The sequence below is a fragment of the Manis javanica genome, chromosome 11 (genome assembly GCF_040802235.1).
Source record: "Manis javanica isolate MJ-LG chromosome 11, MJ_LKY, whole genome shotgun sequence".
Classification (NCBI taxonomy): domain Eukaryota; kingdom Metazoa; phylum Chordata; class Mammalia; order Pholidota; family Manidae; genus Manis; species Manis javanica.
Genome location: NC_133166.1, coordinates 76,989,461 through 77,014,538, shown reverse-complemented (window position 1 = coordinate 77,014,538; position 25,078 = coordinate 76,989,461). Strand labels below are relative to the sequence as shown.

The 25,078-nt window shown below is 39.6% G+C and overlaps 1 protein-coding gene across 1 annotated transcript in view; it reads right to left on the bottom strand.

Moving 5' to 3' along the window:
• The window catches only part of DRC8 (dynein regulatory complex subunit 8), a 154,896-nt gene that overhangs the window by 7,796 nt on the left and 122,022 nt on the right, over positions 1-25,078 (bottom strand). Inside the window, exons 4-6 of the mRNA XM_037013697.2 lie at positions 7,658-7,737; positions 7,004-7,046; positions 6,828-6,894 (exon numbers count right to left, since the gene is read on the bottom strand). Of these exons, the coding sequence (XP_036869592.2) occupies positions 6,828-6,894; positions 7,004-7,046; positions 7,658-7,737 (190 nt within the window). The remainder of the gene's footprint in view (positions 1-6,827; positions 6,895-7,003; positions 7,047-7,657; positions 7,738-25,078) is intronic.

Sequence of the window (25,078 nt, the reverse complement as noted above, 5' to 3'; positions counted from 1 at the left end):
AATCATTGCACTTAGTATAGGTATGATGAGAGATTTGCAGTACAAAACTGCTGAAGAACAAATAGCAGAGATTTGAAAATACAATGACTGTATCTGATTTTCCTTTCCCAGCCAATTTATTGATTATTCTGTCCAACTTAGTAATGTCAGCTGGACCCGGCAACAGATGCCATTCATCAACCATTTCAAAACAGTCCTCTCTGCTATAGTTTGGTTCAGTGTTGCCATCAAACAAACCAGAAGTTCACAGGAAATCTGTGGGATTTAGTTGGCTCCTGATAACAGCTGGGGGTCATCTTGGATTTGGTTTCACTCCAACTCAGGAAGAATAATGTAAAGGCTGTCAGCTATTTAAGACAGAATTGTGTCCTGATATTAAACAAAAATACAGAAACACCCAAATCACCACCTTACCCTAAAGAGTCTTAACTCAAGAAGCTACGTTACCAATGCCTGAGGGTTACCTACCTTCTGAGCCTAAGTTATCTGCTACTACAAGCAATGCTGTCAAGGCTGGAATTCAGTTAATAACACAGCAATTATTCAATCGGGAATTTTTACGACAATGGTTATAGTATTATCAAACAAGGGGGATGTGCCGAGTTCTTCTGAAATCATACTTACAGCCTAGGAAAAGAAAGAATGCCTGCTTTTGGGGTCAGAGGAAAATGGTAGAAAAGGAGGTCACTATATTAACCTCCTTCTGTGTACACCCCAAGGAAGCAACTACATCAAATACAACTAACTCTGAAAATGACCTAAAGACCACAGAACAGACTATCTATACCTGGCAAAGAAGAAAAGACCACACTGAAGGATAAAGGGACAGAGACACAACTGATGAGGATCCAAATCATTGTCCCATCCCAGCCCACAAGCAGGAGGGAGAGAGGAACAGAGTGGGGTGGAGACAGACACTCAGGAACCTGGAACACCTGGCCCTGTGGTCTACTGGGAAGATAAGTCCCCACTGCACTGAGCTTGAAGATTACTGGGGCTGAACACCAGGGAGAGTTGGAGTACACTGTGGGGCTGAATCTCTGTTCGCTTTGGAGGACTAGTGTGCTCTGTCAATCCCCTGAGACCCAACACAGAGGCTGTAGTTTCAAAGATTTGATAGCCTTGGGAAGTGTGCTGGAGAGGCAGGGGTCTGAGGGAGCTCTCTCCATAGGAGAAACAGCAGCTGGATGACACTTTTCCAACCCTCTGTTAGCCCAACTGGCCAGATGCTTAAGGGAGCCAGCTCTGAAGCTCTCCACCCACCACTAGCTCAGCTCCAGCATTCCCCTGCAGACTTGCCCTACACAGCATGCTCAGCCCAGCAGTAGTTGGCCATTGCTGGCAGACAGGCAGAGGGTAGTCCCACCCACAGCCCACCAACAGCAGTCGCAGCTTGGCCACAACAGAGCACTGAGGTCTGATTAGCTGAGGGTACTGGACACCACAGGATGAAAACTACATAAAGCCACTACTTTCAAGGAGACATAGATGATCTATCTAATACAAAAGAATAAACACAGAGACCCAGACAAAACGAGGAGGCAGAGGAATATGTTCCAAACAAAAGAACAAGACAAAACAACAGAAGAACTGATAAATGAAATGGAGATTAGCAATTTTCCTGATAAAGAATTCAAAGTAATCATCATAGAGATGCTCACTGAACTGGGGGAAATAATTAATGATCTCAGAGAGAACTTCAAGAAAAGAGACAGAAAATACAAAGAGCTAGTCAAAGTTGAAGAATACAATAACCAAAATGAAAATATAATGGGGGGGATCATTGGAAGATGGTGTGAGTAGTTCAGAGGAAATCTCCTCCCCAAAACATATATATTTATGAAAATACAATAAATACAACTATTCCTAAAAGAGACAGCAGTGGATGCAGTACAACAGCCAGGATACATCTACATCTGTAAGAACTCAACATCACAGGGGTAAGATACAAGCCACGGCCAGGCGGGACCCGAACGCCCCCCCACCCCAAAACTCATCCAGAAGAAAGGAGTCGGAACAGGAAGGGAGTGAAAGCCCAGGACTGCTAAACAACCAGTTCTAGAAACCCGCACCTGGAGCGCAGACACAAGGTGCACGGGGTGCTGGATATTAGAGAAACAGAAAAGCAAAAACTGTGGGCAGGTCCCTGCAACCGGCACCCCTGAGACAAAAGAAAAGCGAGTGCTTTCTGCAAGTCTTAAAGAGACAGGGACCCCATAGCTGGACGAAGTCGTCCCGGCACACTTAGCCAGCAGCTGGGAATCTCGGGGAACCTTAGGTGCCCTAAAGCCCGGGGAGGCAGTGCAGCTCTGAAGCCCCTCATGGCACTAAGCAGCCTGCCGGTCATTCTTCCAACTGGCACGGACCCCGACACACTGGCCTAGTAATGGGAGAGTGGCAGCGCGTGCCGGGGGCAGCAGTGCCAAAAGGGACTGGCAGCAGATCGTGTGCGCCAACAGTACCAGATGGGACCAGGACAGGCTTGTGCGAGACCGCAGCAGCAGCGACCAAACAGCCCAGGTGCGGCTTGCACACACTGGCAGCAGTGAAGCCAGAGGAGCCTGGTAGAGACCCACGAGGGAGAGCCCTGCGCACACCTGCAGCGGAGGCAGAGGGAGCAGGTGTGCTTCCAGCAGCCAACCAGAATCCCAGCCCAATGCACAGCCACCTGGGCCAGACCTAAAGGCCGCTGCTGGCACACGGCTGCCAGGCAGGGGTGCCGCTATCATGGAGGAGCGCACCTGGTGTGCCTGCCAATCCCTGCAGGGCTCCGTGCTGCTCTGATGGAGACCCCGCCCACAGCAGCTTAGGGGACTAACCCGGTGGCTGCTCCAGGAGTGTGGGTAACTGACACAGGCAGCAGAGAAGGGCAAGGCATCCAGCAAGCAGGAAAGGACTTTCTTCTCCCAGCTGACACACCCGCAACCTGCCTACAGCCACTGCTATCACCATGAAAAGGGAAAAAAACTTAGTCCAGTCCAAGATAGTTCAGACAACACCTGAGAGAGGATCTTCAGAGACAGACCTAACCAGTCTCCCTGAAAAAGAATTAAAAATAAAAAATCATAAACATGCTGACAGAGCTGCAGAGAAATATGCAAGAGCTAAGGGATGAAGTCCAGAGGGAGATTACAGATGTCCGGAGGGAGATTACAGAAGTGAAACAAACTCTGGAAGGATTTATAAGCAGAATGGATAAGATGCAAGAGGCCATTGATGGAATAGAAACCGGAGAACAGGAACACATAGAAGCTGATGCAGAGAGATAAAAGGATCTCCAGGAATCAAACAATATTAAGAGAACTGTGTGACCAATCCAAAAGGAACAATATCCTCCTTATAGGGGTACCAGAAGAAGAAGAGAGATAAAAAGGTATAGAAAGGGTATTTGAAGAAATAATTGCTGAAAACTTCCCCAAACTGGGGGAGGAAATAGTTGCTCAGACTACAGAGACACACAGAACTCTCAAAAGATGGAATCCAACGAGGACAACACCAAGACACATAATAATTAAAATGGCAAAGATCAAGGAGAAGGACAGAGTATTAAAGGCAGCCAGAGAGAGAAAAAAGGTCACCTACAAAGGAAAACCCATCAGGCTTTCATCAGACTTCTCAACAGAAACCTTACAGGCCAGAAGAGAATGGCATGATATATTTAATGCAATGAAAGAGAAGGGCCTTGAACCAAGAATACTGTATCCAGCATGACTATCATTTAAATATGAAGGAGGGATTAAACAATTCCCAGACAAACAAAAGTTGAAGGAATTTGCCTCCCACAAACCATCTCTACAAAGTATTCTAGAGGGACTGCTCTAGATGGGAGCACTTCTAAGACTAAATAGAAATCACCAGAGAAAATAAACTCACAGCAAAGAAAGCAGACCAACCAAATACTAACTAAAGGCCAAAAATAAAATCAACTACCCACAAAAGCAGTTAAAGGAAGCACAAAAGAGCACAGAATAAAACAACCAACATATAAAGAACGGAGGAGGAGGAATAAGAAGGGAGAAAAATAAAGAATGACCAGACAGTGTTTAAAATAGCTCAATAAGTGAGTTAAGTTAGACAGTAAGATACTAAAGAAGCTAACCTTGAACCTTTGGCAACCATGGAATCTAAAGCCTGTGATGGCAATACATACATATCTTTCAATAATCACCCTAAATGTAAATGGACTGAATGCACCAATCAAAAGACACAGAATAATAGAATAGATAAAAAAGCAAGACCCATCTTTGTGCTGCTTACAAGAGACTCACCTCAAACCCAGAGACTATAGGAACAAAGAAAAACAGAAGGAACAAAACAGCAACAGAATCATAGAACCTGAGAATGGACTAACAGTTACCAAAGGGAAAGGGACTGGGAAGAAAGGGAGGGAAGGGAGGGATAAGGGTGGGGAAAAAGAAAGGGGGCATTACGATTAGCATGTATAATGTGGGGGGGGGGGCACGGGGAGGGCTGTGCAACACAGAGAAGAGAAGACAAGTAGTGATTCTACAGCATCTTACTATGCTGATGGACAGTACTGTAATGGGGTTTGTGGGGGGGGATTTGGTGAAGGGGGAACCCTAGTAAACATAATATTTTTCATGTAATGGTAGATTAATGACAACAAAATAAAATTTTAAAAAACTTCTTTTCAGATCTTCCTGCTACTAAACACTGCCTGACACATGCCTGTACACATGCAGACTTCTAACTTGCAGGAAGATGGTTCAACGTGACTTATTTTGTTCATCCTATGACATCCTGGGCATTCAGAATGCATATTCTCAAACTGACTGACATTCTGCAGATACTTTGAGAAGCTGCACTTGGCTAGGCCCACTGCAGTCTGTCCAAGATTTCCCTAGTTCAGTCCATAGCATTACCTTAATACCCATTATCCAGAGTACAGCCCGTTGCTATGGACTCAGCTCCATCTGTGCCCCCTGCACTCTGTTCCTCATGACTCGTGAATCCCGCTGTACACAGTCCTGCTGTATAAACCCCTTCTTCTTTCCATTCTCATGGCCAGTGCTAGATTAAGCCCCAAGGGTGTCTTCAATGCCAGTGTGGCCTCCTGACTGGCTCCCCTTGTCTAACCCCTCTCACCCATCTAACCACCAGCACCAGATTAACTAGCCCCAAACCCTCCTGTGCCATGGACGCCTCTGCTTTCAGACCTTCAGTTTCCCACTGCCCACAGGATGAACTCTAACTCAAGCCCAGGCCCCCTGGCCTGGTCCCAGGGAGCCTCTCCAGATTCATCTCCTGTCATTGGCCAACAAAGACCCACTGGGCTGCAGCCCCTCGCTGGCTCCCATATGGCATGCTCATACCCACCTCCCAGGGTTTGTTGTGCTGTCTTATCCACCTGTGTCTCCCACTCTCCAGCCCCTCCACCCAGTATTCCTTCATCTACATTTTCATTAACCCAACTAAGGCTTTTTGAGGCTGACTGGGGGGGGTGCTATAATGCATAAGATCTTCCCCTGCTTGCGGCGCCTCGCCCGTATAAACTCTACCATCTTAAGAAACCTATTTTTTCTTAAGTCTTCCCAGATCAAGCTCTCTGGGCTGGTCCAGCCCACACTGATCCTCTGATACTCATTTTCTTCTATCATCTTATACTTTGAATCATTTCATAAATTGGCTTTATTTCTCCCAGTCAGAGTGGAATATCCTTGAAAAAGGGAGATTTAAGTTTATTATCTCTCACTGCACATGGAGGTGCACCATACTGGTAATATGGAATGTTTTGGCCATTTTGACTAAATTCATATTGCCTAACACAATCTAGGGTTGACTTCCCTTAAATTAATCCTTAGGATTAAGAGGCCAATGCTTTGAAAGTCATACATTTCCAGCAAAGTTAATCCCTAAAGTAATTTTCAGTGTCACCGGAGTCCTTAGGTGGCAGTGCTGGCTGCCACATCCTTCTCACTTTCATTCCCTGTGTTGTCACCTAATGGTGGGTCCAGTCAGAATGGCCAAACCAGCTGTGCATACAGATGTAGTCTAAGTCTTCCCTGCTCAAAAGGACTTGCACTTTTCATTCTGTCTCAGGCAATCAACAATTCCAAGTCACACAAGACTCAATGCAAACCAGCGGACTGAAAACAAAGGCGAGAGAACTCCAACTTTGTTTGGAAAGTGGGAAGGCAACCAATGTAGAAATGGTTTCAAGAGAATGCCCGTTAGAGGCTACTGATGCTCAGGAAAAATGGATTTACGTATCAGCCTAAACAGAGAATTCCTAAAGGAAAACATTGGCATATATAGATATGCAAGTATTTGGGGTGTGTGTGTGTGTGTGTGTGTGTGTGTGGTGTGTGTGTGTAGGTCAAGTTCAAAGAAAATATATATAGTCCCATTAGCACAAAAAACTGAAAATATCTGTGTGAACCAATATTCAGTGGAGGCCGTATTATTGGTAACTTCACCAACTGAAAAGCTCTGTAAAAAGGAATTTTTATATACTCTAACTCAAAACTTCAATCTAGTAACAGGCATTGATTATAGTGACCACTAGTTGATGTTTTCCAGGTGGCATACCTTCTACTCTGGAAATCCTTTAAATGAATGGAACGCCTCTGGGGAAGGATCATTACACTTCACAACATCTCACAAGGCAACAACCCATCTCCCCTTAATCTACCCTTTGTTCTCTGACCCCCACAAAACAGAAACCACCCCAAATCAAAATAATAGAAATAGCAAATAACTTTTTAACCAGAGTGATTGATTTTGAAGTATCCCCTAGAATTCTTGCATAACTGTTTTTTAATTATTAATCACTTAAATAAGTCACTGCTGTAATAAATCACTCTTACCTTCTTCTGTCATATACTTGATCAGTTCTTCCTTAGTAAGAAACCCACATTTAGACTGATCTAATACCTAAGGGCAAAGAAAAGGTACATGTTATACTTTCTGTATGGCAAAGAAATTCTATGTGATGTATTTTTCACATAAATATATATATATATAAAATCTGGAGCTTACATACCTCAAAAGCTCGAAGGAGGATATCTTCTGGAATTGGTCTGTATCTAATTATGCAATAAGAGGAGTAAATGCCACAGTATTTAGCTTCAGTCTCTACATAATAAATGATCACACAAAACAGGACATCAGCTGCTAACATGCTAGGATAGTAATACTTCTCTGAAACCTTTTTGGATTTCTAGATATGAATGTTGAAAGCACTCCACACCCACAGGAAATACTTAGCTCAAAATCACTGGCATATTTGATGTTACCTACTAGCTTTTTTCATCATTATGGAAATTAGTTTATCTAGAAACAAAATTTCTACAGTAAACCAACTACAATAAGCTAATGTTACACTTCCTCTAGAAAAATAATCAGGGTTAATTTTTATGTATTGTTGATAATTCAAAATAAAAAAATAATAGAGATGTTGATTCATGCTTTTTGTAGCTTTTTTCCCCTTTAATTACACTTTGCTTATTAGATTAATACTAAAGTGGTTGATATTTCTAAGCACATGCTAATTGGCAGTTCAAGGGTATAGTGAAAAATTAGAAGAAAGCAATCTAGGATAAATATTGGTTGAGTACAATATACAAAGTGAAAAAGCCAAGTATTTTGGAATTAATGTAATTCTGATCATTACTAACAATTGCATTTACTTCCCTACCTTCTTTCCTGTAGTATCTTGGTCATCACTGGAAGAAACTTCTCATATCGAATGTATCCAGTGGGTTCTTCTTCCTCTATCTAAACATTCAATAAAAAATAGCCATTTATTCATTCAATAAGTGTACTGAGCAACTACTTTTTCCAAGCTCTTTGCCAAGGGCTTGGGCATTTTCCCTGCTTATAGTTTATATTCCTGTAGTGGAAACATATATTGTCAAAAAACAACAAAGCTGAGTTTCTCCTTCTAACAATGAAATAAAGGAGCATGGGTCCATTACAACACAGACTGAAGGAACCTTTTCTAGGCTAGGAGACCATAAGAAAACCAGACTTGAGCTGATTTATAAAGGATGAGTAAAGGGCAATCAAAGACAGTGGGGAGGAGACTCCCAGACAGAGGAATCATGTGCATGAAGACTGGAGGCCGAAGGCAGGTGCAAAGGAGCAAGGAGGAGAACGTTTCAGATGAGGCAGGAGAGAGACAGGGACCAGACCTTGCTGGCCTTATCGCCCATGAAAGTGACTTTGGCTATTATCTAAAACCAATAGAAAATCACTGAAGGTCTCATAGATGTGTGTCTGAAAAATCACATCGGCTGTTGGGTAAGGTGGCTTCCACAGTAGTCTTATCAGATACAATACGGGCTTGGATTAGAGTGGTGGCCATGGAAGCAGAAATGGATGGTTTCACAAAATATTTAAGAAGTAAAATCAATAAGACCTGGTGCTGCATCTATTACGGGCAAGGATGAGAAAAAAGAGGAATCAAGGGCAACTCCCAGGATTCTGACTTGCCAAACAGGACGAAGTGATCTTTCCCTGAGGTAAGAAACACTGGGGAAGGGACCATAATAGGGACCAAACATTTTCTCAAGGACCAAAGTATATATCCAATCATTGTAATTTTTGCTAAACACCTAGATGGCCAATGGAACTTTGTTATCCCACCATTAATTAAGAGACTGCTACATCTGATAAAGAGAACTTTTGGTACCTAGCACTATTATGAATGAGAAAGACTCCTGCCCATAGGCCCAAATTTGATGGTGTGGCTGAACTATTGATTGTAACCTTCATGTCAGGCTATTTATGAGGAGCTGTAAATTTTCCACTCTCTTTCAAAGATCTTATTAAAAGGCTCATAGATCTCAATTCAACAGAGGTGCTTTCAGCAGATTTATTCTTCAAGCAAAAAATAAGAAATCTATAGGGCTAAGTGGAACACACTTTTTAACACAACTATTTTTTAACGTTTAAGTAGATTTTCACCTAGCATGAGTGGAGCCCTCAGACTCCTCTATCAGCAGAAAAAATCATCCAAGAACAGAATAATGTTTTAGAATTTCTGAGCCTGTCAATACATGGACAATTGTCTTTAGCTGCCTCTAGGTCCATGGCGAACCCAACCCCACGAGCCTCTTAAAAATAAAATATTGGTCTCATGAAATTACCTTTGGATGGGTAATTTTTAAATCAAAATGTCGAGCTTCCATTTGGATTACTCCAGAAACCTGGTTCAGAAGCTAGAGCAATGGTGTACTTCCCTCTCCCCCAACCCCAATAGACCACAGTAGAGCAGTCGCAACCTTAAAGATCAAAACTCTCTTTATTTTATTAGCATCCTCATCAATCTACAAACTGTATGTAGTTTTTCCAAAGAGACTGCATACTCTCCATCCTGTGAGAATTCACAGACACAGAACACGTGCCTCACAAAGCTCCCAAGGCTCCAGGGCAACTTCCAGGAGCCCTCGGTGCTCCGAACACTAAGGCGGGAACTCGGTGGGTCTTTCCGGCCTGGTGGAGTCATGCAGAGCAAAACTGCGTGAAAATCTTATTTGTGAGCAGATCTCCAACTGATCAGGGTAACAGAAGAGCCGTACATTTTGACTTTTTAAAAAGGGATAATGAATAAACAGAGGTCTTGTAGATAAAGTAAGAAGGAAAGTAAGTCCAGTTTAAATTTATGAAACTCTATGACCCAACACTGTCCTCTAGAGGCCACATCTGATCTGTTCTTTTGTATAAAAAGATGTATAAGCAATGGCATGAAAACTGTACAATTATATGATAATTCTAAATACGGCATTAATGAAATGTTTAATATATACCAGACACTACTTTATAAAGTTTTTAAATATTGAAGTAACCTTTTTATTTTACAATAGCTTAATTTACAGAGAGGTTGCAAAAATAGTACAGTTCCCATACGCCCTTGCCCAGCATCCCATTAACAACTAGAGACAATTCATTGTCACAACTAAGGAACCAATATCAACACATTCTTAGTCACTAAACTTCAGCTTCTTTTTGGATTCCCTTAATTTTTCTAAAAGGCATTTTTGAAGTATGGTATATTCCTCCACCATAAGAAAAACAAGAAGAGACATAAGAGAAACTAGTTCTGAGAATCTGCAAACAGGGGTGGGAGAGGAAGAATGGCAGCTCTGTTACTTCTGGTGCAGGACAAGCTAGTTAACCTTTTGAGGCCATTAAGTAAGCTAGAACAGGTGCTACTTCTGGAAATGTTACATGGTGATGGTTCAGTGATTATTTGAAATCCATGCATGATACTTTTAAGACTTAATGGAAATATATTAAATATTAAACCGTGATCTATAGTACACAGATATATAGAAATACGTGTAGCAAGTGTATACATACATGTACATGTACATACAGAGTGAGAGTGTGATGGGCTGAGCTGTGTCCTCCCAAAATTCTTATGTTGGCTTCCAAACCCCTAGTCACTCAGAATGTGATTTATTTGGAGAGAGGGTATTTGCAGAGGTATCAAGTTAAAGTGAGGTCATTAGGGTGGGCCCTAACTCAAAGTGACTAGTGTCTTTATAAAAAGGGGGAATTTAGACATACAGAAATGCATACAGGGGAACCCCATGTGAACACAAAGGCAGCCATCTACAAGCGAGGAGACAGGCCTGGAGCAGATCTTTCCCTTGCAGGGACAGATCTTTCCTATTGTAAAATAAAAAGGTTACTTCAATATTTAAAAACTTTTTATAAAATAGTATCTGGTATATATTAAACAGTTCACTAATGCTGTATTTAGAATTATCATACAATTGTACTGTTTTCAATTGTATCTGCCTAGGGAACAAGCAGACAACACCTTGATTTTGTACTTCTAACCTCCAAAACTGTGAGAAAATAAATTTCTGTTGTTTAAGCCATGTTTGTTCCAGCAGCTCTAGCAAATATATATATATATATAGCAATAGATATATAGCAAATATATATCCCATTTTAATCCAGACCTTGAATCACTATCATCAGGCATAAATCCCTATACCCATCAACTACAGAGAAAATGGTGCAGTGCAGACCTACTTTCTCCAGATGTTCTCAGTTAACTGACTTATAATGAAATGAATTCAAGAAAGATTCCCTAAATTACAGCAGACATGTTTGAGAAGACTAGGAATTCATTGCTATTTCTTAACAGTAAAGTTGTACTGGGAAAACCCACTCAACCTCTGTTTTGGTGTGGTTCTTTAAAAAAAAAAATAGCTGTTGTCTTTCTCATAGAAAAATATCACAATATAGTCACCATGTTAGACCAAGGATAGTTTAAATGGCTCTGATTAAAGTTCATCCCCTAGTGCTCCATCTGTAATACAGGGAAAACAGTAATAGCCACCTCCATGGTTGTTGTGAAGGTCACACGAGATAGGTCGTGAAGCACTTTCTCCCAACAGTGCCCACAGTTCTGGTTCTGTATTGTGCAGTAACACCTCCTCCTAAAAGAACTGATCTCTGATGCTACAATTTCAGACACATCCTCCCTGAACCACTAGACGGATGAGCTGTTTGTAAGGAACTTGGTCCTGCCTCCTATCTGTAAAATGCTACATGGAGTGTGATGAGAAGGTATTAAATGGCTGGGTATCTCTAATGCCCAGGGCTAGGGGTGTGTGGATTGGCAGTGATGCCCCCACCTCTGCCATTGCTCCACATGCTTTCCAGCCCCAGAGGTGGATGCATGTAACAGCCAGCCACCAAATGTGTCTTGTCCCTTGTTTGCAAAAGACAAAAACAAATGTATCTTGTTACCACAAATGGGACTGGCTGAGTGTGTGCTGATCTCGTTTGTTTCATCTGAGAGGAAGCTAATGTGCTAGAAAGGAGGTAGCCAGGAAGTGGCCTTGGCGGCATTCACAGGTGCAAAGGCAATGAAACCTCTTTGCAGAAAGCTCCCCCAGCTTAGCCTCTCAAGATCCATTTATAGCAAATCCATCTTAATAGGGCACCAGCAGATGTTCACCTGCAAGGCCAAGGCCCTGATCCTCCCGGCATCACCTCCTCGGCAGAACTATGGTATGGCAGGCGACCTGAAGAGGACATTGTGCTCACTGCCTGCTTGGCAGGGCTACACTGTGCCTGCACACACTGCAGTTTCTGCCTCCTCCTCCCCAGTATGGAGAAGTCTTAATTAATAAATTAATACTGTGGGATTTTTAAAAGTCTCAAAGAATAGAGCAAATACCGTTTCTTCCTCTACTTTGGCAAAAATCAATTTTCTTAATTTTCTTTGCATCTGAGGAATTCGGGCACAAGGAGTTGAAGTACCCATCTTGGTCCTCAAAGTGGGTCAGGTGTCGGATGGGATCACAGTCCAGAATCCTTTACTCCCATTCCCACAGGGAAATCTCCAGGCCATCTCTTTCTTATTAAAGCAGTATTTATTTTAATGCTGAACTCACTGAATAGGCATGATGAAATACACAGTGAAAATTAATTTCTCCCCAGTCACACAGCTATCAGTCAATAAATTGAACTGTTTCATGCTTCACAAAAGCAAGATAGTATCAGCAGTTAAGATGGTTCATAAAGCATCCACATTTCAACTAGTTCCAGGTCACCAAATAAGATATACATTAAATGTTTTTAAACTATGTGTAGTAAAAAATATAAAAACCATGAAATAGTTCAAGTTAGACTTGAAATACCATATATATAAATTTTGACAAATCATGTTTCAAAATGAAAATATAAATACAACTTAGAAAATATTTCTCTACCTTAGATAAGATTTTTTAAATATAACAAAAAATCACTGGCATTTGCCAAAAATATTTCTTTACAAATGAAAAATCTTAAAGCCCTCTATACTTTAAAAGTATTGACCACAGATACACAGTATTTACTCCAAACATTTCAGAGGTTGTGCAAAAATTAAGATATGTGATTCTTGGGTTATAAGTCACTTTTTTATTCCTGGAACTAGAAAAAAAAGATTGAATCATCTCTTGGCTGGACGATCAGAAATTCTACGAGCCAACAGATGGCTAAACCGGTAATTAATAAGGTCCCTGCCAACTGTGAGTTTCCACAATTTGAAACAATGGGGGAATGAGTAGCTGTGAAGCCACTGACTTCCCATTTTATCTTCAGTGGAGATTATACATATATATTTACATGTATATATACACACACACATAAACACAAAAAATATATATAGATTTAGCACCACTTACTGTTTTTTTCCAACTACAAGTAAGTGATACAGTGTATTCTTTGTATAACTTCACATTCCCCTTAACCCCCATCCCCCAAATCCACCTATTTCCATTCAGAAATGGAATTCTGAAATTCAGGAATGACTGGTAGCCATTATGAGATAATCTCCGAAGTACCTTCAAGTCTATAGGTCTTTAACTCCATCATCTAACATTAACACAAAAAAAAGCATAACTACTCCATTCTCCCATCTTCCTTAATGCCAGCATGAGTAGGAAAAATAACAGATAAAAATATTTCATATCACCAATTACTTCAAAATAAGAAAATAATTGCCTCACCCTTTCCCAATCTCTCAGAACCTTGGTAGAATCATGTACTGAACGATTAACATCTCAGGACTCATCTGGAACCAGAATGATGCTATTAAGGTCCAAGTTGATGGAAATTCCCACTTCACGAGTATATGGATTATACAAATCTCATTCTACTAACTAATCAGCCATTTCTGAAGTTTCAAAAAAAATTCTGAGGATACTTAACCAATTAAAAGTACTGAGAAACTGTGAGTTGGGACCTTTAGGAGCTACGATATGTCTGATATGGTAGGATATTTCACCCAGGATGAAAAATGTAGGAAATAACTCAGTATAATCATTCCATTATTTTAACTGGTTACTAGGGAGCATGTATCATACTTTGACATCATAAAGCCTTCTCATCACTATTATTTTAACATTAAATCATTGACCACAGATACAAAAAATGCTACTGAACATTTATCTGTGGGTGTTTCCTCATTTACCTAAATGAATAGGACTGAATACAATCTCAAATATTTAAGTGCCTATGTATTTAAAATTTTGATGTTCCCAATTGTTAAAATGTTCAAAACTATCCTGAGCCAAATTAGGATGGGGCTATTTTCAGTTTTTCTGTGCCCTCAGAATCCCTGGTTCCTAGCATAATGGTGAATGCTCAATAATTACTTGTTGAATGACTGATTATGAGCTCATAATAGAGTTTAGGTACTTTTAGTTACTGTAAACTTGTAATTTTTGTGAACATGAAATTTTTGAGCACGGACCTTTTATAAAACTATCCCCTCATGTAGCTCCATAGTGCTTTGCAAGCCTAAATTCCCACATTTGCTTCTATTCTGGGTTATAAGTCACTTTTTTATTCCTGGAAGTATAAAAAAAGATTGAACCATCTCTTGGCTGGATGATCAGAGATTCTATGGGCTAACAGATGGCTAAACCGGTAATTAATAAAGTCCCTTATGAGATAAGTCTCTCAAGTAGAGTCTAATGATTGTGTTAAACTGTGTTATGTATTAGGGGCAGAAGAGAAAGTACAAGAAAAATATTTACAACCAGAATATTACTCAGGTCTACAGGAAACAGTAGAACAAGTTCTTGAACCAGTATGTATCGGGCTTTGTTCTAGGTGCTATGAACGCAGTGCTATACAAAAAAAGATCAACTTTCTGCCTTCAAGGAGCTTATAGTCCAGAGGCAAGAGACAGACACATAAACAGGTAACTTCAGAGTGTGCTTAATTCTATGAAAAAAACACAAAAGGTTTGACTGTCGAATCAGACTCACCAGAATCACAGATCTTACCCAGTATCAAACTCTCAAGGATATAGATTCCCAAGGTACAGGTGAAACAGGCAGTACAGGATGCTAGCATCATCTCTGAGACCCTTCCTTGCCACACTAGGACTCACTCTGGCCCAGATCTAACACATAAGGTCTCTAAGTATGTGGTAATTTGGAGGAAGAGTATCCCAGAGTAGGACTAACAGCAAGAACCAAGACCTTGAATAGAATTATGTTGGATATAGTCTGAAACAGTAAGGATGCCCATATGTAAGCAAGGACAGTGGTAGGGAATGACAGGCCACATCACCTGGGCACAGGAAGCTACAGTAAGTAAAAGTACTCTGGATTTTTTCTAAGCAAGTTGGGGTTATCTCAGAAGTAGAATTCTGAGCAGAGGAGTGGAATGATCTGATGTAAGCTTTTTAAAAGGCTCCCTCTTGACTGCAGGGTGAGGAGTAGATCATAGGGAGGGGACCAAGAGTGGGAGCAGGGAGAGCAGTTCAAAGGCCACATGGTAGTTCAGGAAGATATGACAATGGCTTGGACTAAGGTAATGGATGAGGAAGCAGTAAGAGTATTCATAACCTGAGGGCAGAATTTACTAGAGTGGGGAACAATACAGTTAATCTTTCTAAAGTCCAATTTTACAATCTCTGTGTTTAACTTGTGAGTTTAGTCCAGTTGTATTTATTGTTATTACTAGCATCCTTATCTTCTGCTTTCCATATACCCAAATTGGTCTCTGCTTCTTCTTTAGTTCTTTTCTGCTGCCTTTGGATTGACTGAATGCTCCTTAATTATTTTATCTTTTTATCAATTTGGAAGTTATAAATTCAATTCTATTCTTTTTGTAGCCACTCTAAATATCTAAACATGCTTACGTAATACAATCCAATATTTGTATTATATCACACATGCTTTAGTTACCCAAGTGTTCTAGTTCTAACATTTAGAAATGCTCTCTTTCAGAAGATTATTTAAGGATATTCTATTTAAACATACATTAGTCTTCACTGAATTACTGCTGCTGTTTTTTGTTGAATGACTGACTAATCAAGTATCAGTGGAATTCTGGATTATGACAGCAAATTGTACATATGCTTCTCTCCTCATTCTCTCTCAAACCTCATTAAAATTGCAGTAAAGGAATTTTGTTTAGACAAACATAAAACTACTTAGGAAGAATAGGAAAGGACACAAGAGCCATGAGATTTTGGAAGCTGGAAAGCAAATGGATGAGTGACAAGAATATAGTAGAGCCAGAAAACTGAACCCCAAGCCAGTAGAGAACAAAGAATCCTCAAAAAGGTGCTTCTGGACCTTGGGGCAAAGGGATTAGGAACTAAAATCAGGAGCACTAGGATAAAATCTGTTTGAAAACTAAAGCACTTACATATGCACAATGGAATACTATTCAGCCATAAGAATGAAACAAATCCTACCATTTGCAACAACATGGATGGAGCTGGAGGATATTATGCTCAGTGAAATAAGCCAGGCAGAGAAATACAAGTGCCAAATGATTTCCCTCATTTGTGGAGTATAACAATGAATCAAAACTAAAGGAGCAAAATAGCAGCAGACTCAGAGACTCCAAGAAGAAACTAGTGGTTACCAAGGGGGAGGGGTGTGGGAGGGCAGGTGGGGAGGGAGGGAGAAGGGGATTGAGGGGTATTATATTTAGTACACATGGTGTGGGGGATCACGGGGAAAACAATGTAGCACAGCGAAGGCAAATAGTGACTCTGTGGCATCTTACTACACTGATGGACAGTGACTGCATTGGGGTATGGGTGGGGACTTGATAATATGGGTGAATGTAGTAACCACATTGTTTTTTCATGTGAAACCTTCACAAGAGTGTACCTTAATAAAAAATTGATTAAAAAAAAAGAAAACTAAAGCACTCAGTCCCCTCTCAGTTAAAAAAAAAAGAAAGAAAGAAAATTAAAACACTAAGTCCCCTCTCAGTAAAAAAAAAAAAAAAGAAAAGAAAAGAAAAGTAAACTAAAGCACTAAGTCCCCTCTCAGTTTTCCCATGGGTGACTGCCTCTCCCCAACCTGGCAGAAGTCTAGAGATTTATATTCTACAAATATAAGACAGAAGGTGTCTAGATTGGTAACCAGATGTTTTTGTTTCCCAAGTAGATGAGAAGACTCTTTCCTGGGGAATCAAACCTGCACTTAGAAAGAAAATTCTCAAAGACTCTGATGTTGGTGATTCCCAAATTACCCAATGGTAAAGTTTAAAGTTGACAAGCTTCACACACAGGTAATGAGCTGACAGCCAAGGTTTATTCAACTTATGAAGAAAGCCACTAGTGAAAAGACCAAACAAACACAAACATCAACTTAGAGGAAACATTATACAAAGAGAAGAAACTTCATATAAGCTTTAACTAATATCTTCAGAGACATGAAACAAGAACAGGATGTTCTTTGAAAGAAACATTCAGAAAACAAAAACTAGCTGCTAAAAATAAAGACACAACAGAAATAAAATGAATAAATATATTGGGAGGGAAATTTCACAAAATCATCCAGAGAGTAAAACAAAAACATAGAGGTAGAAAATAAGACAGTGAAAAATAAGAAAATCAGAAGACTAGTCTAGAGGTACACATGAATGAGTAAGATGAGTTCCAAAAGAGAGAAGAAAAAGAATGGATAGTTAAGAATAAAGCTGGGGGAGTTACACTCCCCAACTTCATGCTCTACTACAAAGCCACAGTAATCAAAACAATTTGCTACTGTCACAAGAACAGACCCATAGATCAACGGAACAGAATAGAAACCCCATATAGAAACCCACATGTATATGGCCAATTAATATACAATAAAGGAGCCATGGATATATGATGAGGAAATGATAGCCTCTTCAACAGCTGGTGATGGCAAAACTGGACAGCTACATGTAAGAGAAACTGGATTATTGTCTAACTCCATACACAAAAGTAAACTCAAAATTGATCAAAGACTTGAATACAAGTCAGGAAACCATAAAACTCATAGAAGAAAATATAGGTAAAAATCTCCTAAATATAAACATGAGCAACTTTTTTCTGAACACATATCCTCAGGCAAGGGAAACAAAAGCAAAAATGACCAAATGGGAATACATCAAGTTAAAAAGCTTCTGTACAGCACAGAACATCAACAGTAAAACAAAAAGGCATCCTACAGTATGGGAGAATATATTTGTAAGTGACACATCTGATAAAGGGTTAACATCCAAAATATATAAAGAAGGCACATGTCTCAACACCCAAAAGCAAACAATCCAATTAAAAAATGGGCAGAGGATCTGAACAAACACTTTTCCAAGGAAGAAATTTAGATGGCCAACAAGCACATGAAAAAATGTTCCACATTGCTAATCATCAGGGAAATGCACACTAAAATCTCAAAGAGACATCACCTCACACCAGTTGGGACAACCAACATCCAAAAGACAAGGAACAACAAATGCTTGCAAGTATGTGGAGAAAGGGGAACCCTCCTATACTGCTGGTGAGAATGCAAATTAGTTCAACCATTGTGGAAAGCAATATGGAAGTTCCTCAAAAAATTAAAAATAGGAATACCACTTGACCCAGGAATTCCACCCCTAGGAATTAACCAAAGAAAACAAGATCCCAGATTCAAAAGACATATGCACCCCTATGTTTATCACAGTACTATTTACAGTAGCCAAAATATGGAAGCAACTTAAGTGTCCATCAATAGATGAATGGATAAAGAAGATGTGGTAAATATACACAATGGAATATTATTCAGTCACAAGAAGGAAACAGATCTTACCATTTGCAACAATGTGGATGGAGCTGCAGGAAATTATGCTCAGTGAAATAAGCCAGGAGGAGAAAGACAAACACCAAATGATTTCACTCATTTTTGGAGTATAACTTCAATGCAAAACTGAAGGAACAAAACAGCAGAAAACTCACAGACTCAAAGAAGGGACTAGTGGTTACCAAAGGAAAGTGGTGTGGGAAGGTGGGAAGGGAGAGAGGGAGAAGGGGATTAAGGGATATTATAATTAAGACTCACAATATAGATAGGTCATGGGGAAGGCAGTATAGAACACAGAATATAAGTAATGACTCTATAGAATCTTACTACACTGATGGACAGTGATTGAATGGAGTGGTGGGGGGACTTGATAATATGGGTGAATGTTGAAAACATAATGTTGCTCATGTGAAACCTTCATAAGATTGTATGTCAATGATACCTTAATTTAAAAAACTAATTTTAAAAAAAGAATGGATAGTTAGGAATCATCAACAAAATAATTGGAAGAAAATTTCCTGGAACCAAAGGGTGTAAGTTGCTAGTTTGAAAGGCCCACTAAGTACCTAACACATTTGATGAAAATGATTCCACACCAAGGTGTAATGACATTTCAAACACTGAAGACAGAAGATTGTTCAGGCTTCCAAAAAGGGGAGGAGGCTTTACACAGAAAGAACTGGAAATCAAAATTGAATTGTACCTTCTCAAAGCATCACCAGAAGCATGAAGAGAAGGAGAAATTCTTCCAAATTCTTAATGAAGATCTTAAATATAGAATTCTATACCCAAACAGAGTAGCATAGTTCTTTTCAAACATATACAAATCTCAAAAGTTCCACCTCAAAGGTACTCTATTTTAAGAAGCCCCCAAAGATTATGCCAATATGCTAGAGGAACTACAAAGAGGAAAATATGAGATACAAAGAAATACAACCCAAAAGAGGGCAAAGAGATTCCCAGGAATATCATGGAGATGACAGAATGACACCTGTGTACCAGATGTAGAGATTAAAGTTCCATCTCAAAGTTTACTGAAGTGATAGGTATGTACAGGACTACATAAGCATGATCTCCTCAGCCACATTATCATCTTTTTACTCAAAGACATTATGTCAGGATAAGCCTGGCCCAGTTCTGACCTATCACTGACCTGTCTTGATGGTAAAGCTGCTGCTTACTCATCCATGACCCACTGCCTAGACCTGATAAGCACTTTCATTTCATTCCTAAGTAGTTCGCTGCTCTGATGTAGTCATAAAAGCTAGAGGTAGGCCATGGTGAATTTACAAGTAGAAAATGTGGAGCACCCAACTCACTTTCATCATATTCTACTAGATATTCAACACCTGGTTCACATGACAGCTCTTCCAGATATCAACTACAGCAGCCAATAAAAGGCACCTCTCAGATTTCCAACTGCAGGAACTGTAATTGAATGATGTCTTTAGCCATCATATCTGAGCCAAGGCCACACGTCTCACCAGCCAATAACTGAGTGGGAGAGGGATACTAAAATTAGTCCCAACTGCAAGAAAGGGGACTCCTCTGATGAGCAATTGTGGATTGAGAATTGCCCACTGTCTTGTTTTGTAGAACTGCTGCAGTCTAAGGCTTCTCCTACCTAATTTCTTCTCCTTCCTTCCCTTGTTCTTTTACAGGGAGCAGACCTGCATTGCATTTTGATGACTCTCTCAGCCTCCCCTGGCTCTGATTTTCCCCTCACAGGTGCTTTCCCCAATGAATCTCTTAAACATCTAATGCCTAGTGCTTGCTTCTCAGAGTACCCCAAATATCACAAGTGGTACCAGATCTGAGAAAACAGGTGACAGGTGGGGTTCTGTTCATTCATTGCCATCTAGGCAAAAAGGATGCCGCCCTGAGTGTTATGTGGGACAAAGATAGTCTCTGACAGTCAGTCAACTGCTAAAGACCTAACGAGAGGTAACCTGGGAAAATCCCAGAGAAAATGAATGCCCCTGCAGGTTCCACAATTCAAACATTTGAAAGCTATGGGGAAACAATCCTTAAAAAGCATTAACATTGGCTGTAAGTTGTATTGATGCCCTTCAAAAAAATAATGAGAAACTGAGGGCCATTTCCATGCAGGTAAAGATGCTGTGAGAGTCAGAGGTCCTCTCTGGTGGCTTACAAAGGAGCTCTTACCAACTGCAGTGAAAAAGCAGACTCAGGCAACAGATGAAATGGGTGGTAAACCTCCACACAGGGTGGGACATAAGATCTTCACTGCATATTCTTCAACATTTTTTAAAATTTTCTTATTAAGGTATCATTGACATACACTCATATGAAGGTTTCACATGAAACACATTGTGGTTACTATATTCACCCATATTATCAAGTCCCCCCACACATCCCATTGCAGTCACTGTCCAGCAGCATAGTAAGATGCCACAGAGTCACCACTTAGTCTTCTCTGTGAACACTGTCTTCCCCATGACCCAGAACACACACCATATGTGCCAATCATAATACCCCTTCTCCCTTCTTCTCCACCCATCCTCCCCCACACCTCCCCTTTGGTTTAACTGCCAGTCCCTTCTTGGAGTCTGTGATTTGGCTGATGTTCCTTCAGTTTTGCTTCGTTGTTATACTCCACAAATGAGGAAAATCATTGAGTATTTGTCCTTCTCTGCCAGGTTTATTTCTCTGAGCATAATACCCTCTAGCTCCATCCATGTTCTTGCAAATGGTAGGATTTTTCTTCATCTTGTGGCTGAATAAATTCCATTGTGTATGTGTACCACCTCTTCTTTATCCACTCATCTACTGATGGACACTTAAGTTGCTTCCATATCTTGGCTGTTGTAAGTACTGCTGCAATAAACATAGGGGTGCACATATCTTTTTGAATCTGAGATCTTGTTTTCTTCGGGTAAATTCCTAGAAGTGGGATTACGGAGTCAAATGGTACTTCTATTTTTAGTTTTTTGAGAAACCTCCATGTTGCTTTCCACAATGGTTGAACTAATTTACATTCCCACCAGCATTGTAGGAAGGTTCCCCTTTCTCCACATCCTCTCAAGCATTTGTTGTTCCTTGTCTTTCGGATGTTGGCTGTCCCAACTGGTGTGAGGTGATACTTCATTGTGGTTTTAATTTGCATTTCCCTGATAATTAGAAATGTGGGACATCTTTTCATATGCCTGTTGGCCATCTGAATTTCTTCTTTGGAGAAGTGTCTGTTCAGATCCTCCACCCATTTTTAATCGGGTTATTTACTTCTTGGGTGTTGAGGCGTGTGAGTTCTTTGAATATTTTGGATGTTACCCCCTTGTCAGATATGCCATTTACAAATATATTCTCCCATACTTTAGGATGCCTTTTTGATCTACTCATGGTGTCCTTTGCTGTACAGAAGGTTTTTAGTTTGATATAGTCCCATTTGTTCACTTTTGCTTTTGTTTCCCTTGCCCGAGATGTGTTCAGGAAAAAGTTGCTCATGTTTATATTCAAGAGATTTTTGCTATGTTTTCTTCTATGAGTTTTATGGTTTCATGACTTATATTCAGGTCTTTGATTCATTCCAAGTTTACTTTTATGTATGGAGTTAGACAATAATCCAGTACATTCTCTTACACTTAGCTATCCAGTTTTGCCAACACCAGTTGTTGAAGAGGCTGTCCTTTCCCCATCATATATCCATGGCTCCTTTATCATATATTAATTGATCATATATATGTGGGTTTATATCTGAACTCCCTATTCTATTCCACTGATCTAAGAGTCTGTTCTTGTGCCAGTAGCAAATTGTCTCTATTACTGTGGTTTTGTAGTAGAGTTTTAAGTGAGGGAGTGTAATCCCCCCAGCTTTATTCTTCCTTCTCAGGATTACTTTGGCTATATGGGGTCTTTTGTGTGGTTCCATATGAATTTTAGAATGATTTGTTCTACTTTGCTGAAGAATGCTGTTGGTGTTTTGATAAGAATTGCATTGAATCTATAGCTTGCTTTAGGCAGGATGGTCAATTTGACAATATTAATTCTTCCTATACATTAGCATGGGATGTATTTCCATTTATTGCTGTCTTTTTTAATTTCTCTCACGAGTGTCTTGTAGTTTTCAGGGTATAGGTCTTTTACTTCCTTGGTTAGGTTTATTCCTAAGTATTTTATTCTTTTTGAAGCAATTGTGAATGGAATTGTTTTCTTGATTGCTCTGTTAATTCATTGTTAGTATATAGGACTGCAACAGATTTCTGTGCATTGATTTTGTATCCTGTAACTTTGTTGACTTCAGCTATTAGTTCTAGTAGCTTAGAGATGGATTTCTTAGGGCTTTTGATGTACATCATGTCATCTGCATACAGTTACAGTTTAACCTTTTCCTTACCAATCTGGATGCCTTTTATTTCTTAGTGTTGTCTGATTGCCATGGCGAGGACCTCCAGTACTATGTTGAATAAAAGTGGGGAGAGTGGGAATCCTTGTCTTGTTCCTGATCTTAAAGGGAAAGCTCTCAGCTTCTTGCTATTAAGTATAATGTTGGCTGTGGGTTTATCATATATGGCCTTTATTATGTTGAGGTACTTGCCCTCTATACCCATTTTGTTGAGAGTTTTTACCATGAATGGATGTTGAATTTTCTTGAATGCTTTTTCAGCATCTATGGAGATGACATTGTGGTTTTTGTCTTTCTTTTTGTTGATGTGCTGTATGATGTTGATGGATTTTCTAATATTGTACCATCCTTGCATCCCTGGAATAAATCCTACTTAATCATGATGGATGATCTTTTTGATGTATTCTTGTATTTGGTATGCTAATACTATGTTGAGTATTTTTGCATCTATGTTCATCAGGGTTATTGGTCTGCAATATTCTTTTTTTGTGGTGTCTTTTTGCCTGGTTTTGGTATTAGAGTGATTTTGGCCTCACAGAATGAGTTTGGAAATATTCCCTCTTCTACTTTTTAGAAAACTTTACAGAGGATGGGTATTAAGTCTTCATTAAATGCTTGATAAAATTCAGTGGTGAAGCCATCTGGTCCAGGAGTTTTGTTCTTAGGTATTTTTTTTTAATCACCAATTCAATTTCATTGCTGGTAATTAGTCTGTTCAGATTTTCTGTTTCTTCCTGGGTCAGCCTTTGAAGGTTGTATTTTTCTTGAAAGTTGTCCATTTCCTCTAGGTTATCCAGTTTGTTAGCATATAATTTTTCATAGTATTCTCTAATAATTCTTTGTACTTCTTTGGTGTCTGTAGTGATTTTTCCTTTCTTATTTCTGATTCTGTTTATGTGTGTATACTCTCTTTTTCTCTTGATAAGTCTGGCTAGGGGGTTATCTATTTTGTTAATTTTCTCAAAGAACCAGCTCCTGGTATCATTGATTCTTTCTATTGTTTTACTCTTCTCAATTTTATTTATTTCTGTTCTTATCTTTATTATGTCTCTCCTTCTACTGATTTTGGGCTTCATTTGTTCTTCTTTTTCTAGCTTCATTAATTGTGAGTTTACACTGTTTATTTGGGGTTGTTCTTCTTTCTTGAGGTAAGCCTGCCTGTATTGCTATATACTTCCCTCTTAGCTCAGCCTTTGCTGCATCCCACAGATTTTTTTGGTGTTGAGTTGTTTTTTTCATTTCTCTCCATATATTGTGTGATCTCTGTTTTTATTTGGTCATTGATCCATTGATTATTTAGGAGCATGTTGTTAAGCCTCCATGTGTTTATGGGCTTATTTTCTTTGCATAATTTATTTCTAGTTTCATACCTTTGTGATTTGAGAAGCTGGTTGGCACAATTTCAATCCTTCTGAATTTACTAAGGCTCTTTTTGTGGTCTAGCATACCACCTATTCTTGAAAATGTTCCATGTGCACTTGAGAAGAATGTGTATCCTGCTGCTTTTGAGAGGAGTGTTCTGTAGATGTCTGTTAGGTTCATCCATTCTAATGTATTGTTCAGTGCCTCTGTCTCCTTATTTTCTGTCTGGTTGATCTGTCCTTTAGAGTGAGTGGTGTGTTGAAGTCTCCTAAAATGAGTGCATTGCATTCTATTTCCCCCTTTAATTCTGTTAGTACTTGTTTCACATATGTAGGTGCTCCTGAGTTGGGTGCACGGATATTTATAATGGTTATAACCTCTTGTTGGACTGACCCCTTTATCTTTATGTAATGCCCTTCTTTGTCTCTTGTTACTTTCTTTATTTTAAGTCTATTTTGTCTGATGCCAGTACTTCAACTCCTGCTTTTTTCTCCCTATTATTTCCATGAAATATATTTTTCCATCCCTTCACTTTTAGTCTGTGTTATGTCTTTGGGTTTGGAGTGAGACTCTGGTAGTAGCATATAGATCCATCTTGTTTTTTAATCCATTTTGTCACTCTGTGTCTTTCAATTGGTGTATTCAGTCCATTTACATTTAGGGTGATTATCGATAGATATGTACTTCTCGCTATTGCAGGCATTAAATTCGTGGTTACCAAAGGTTCAAGGGCAGCTTCTTTACTACCTAGTGTCTAACTTAACTCACTTAGTACACTATTATAAACACAATCAAAAGATTCTGGGGTTTTTTCCTC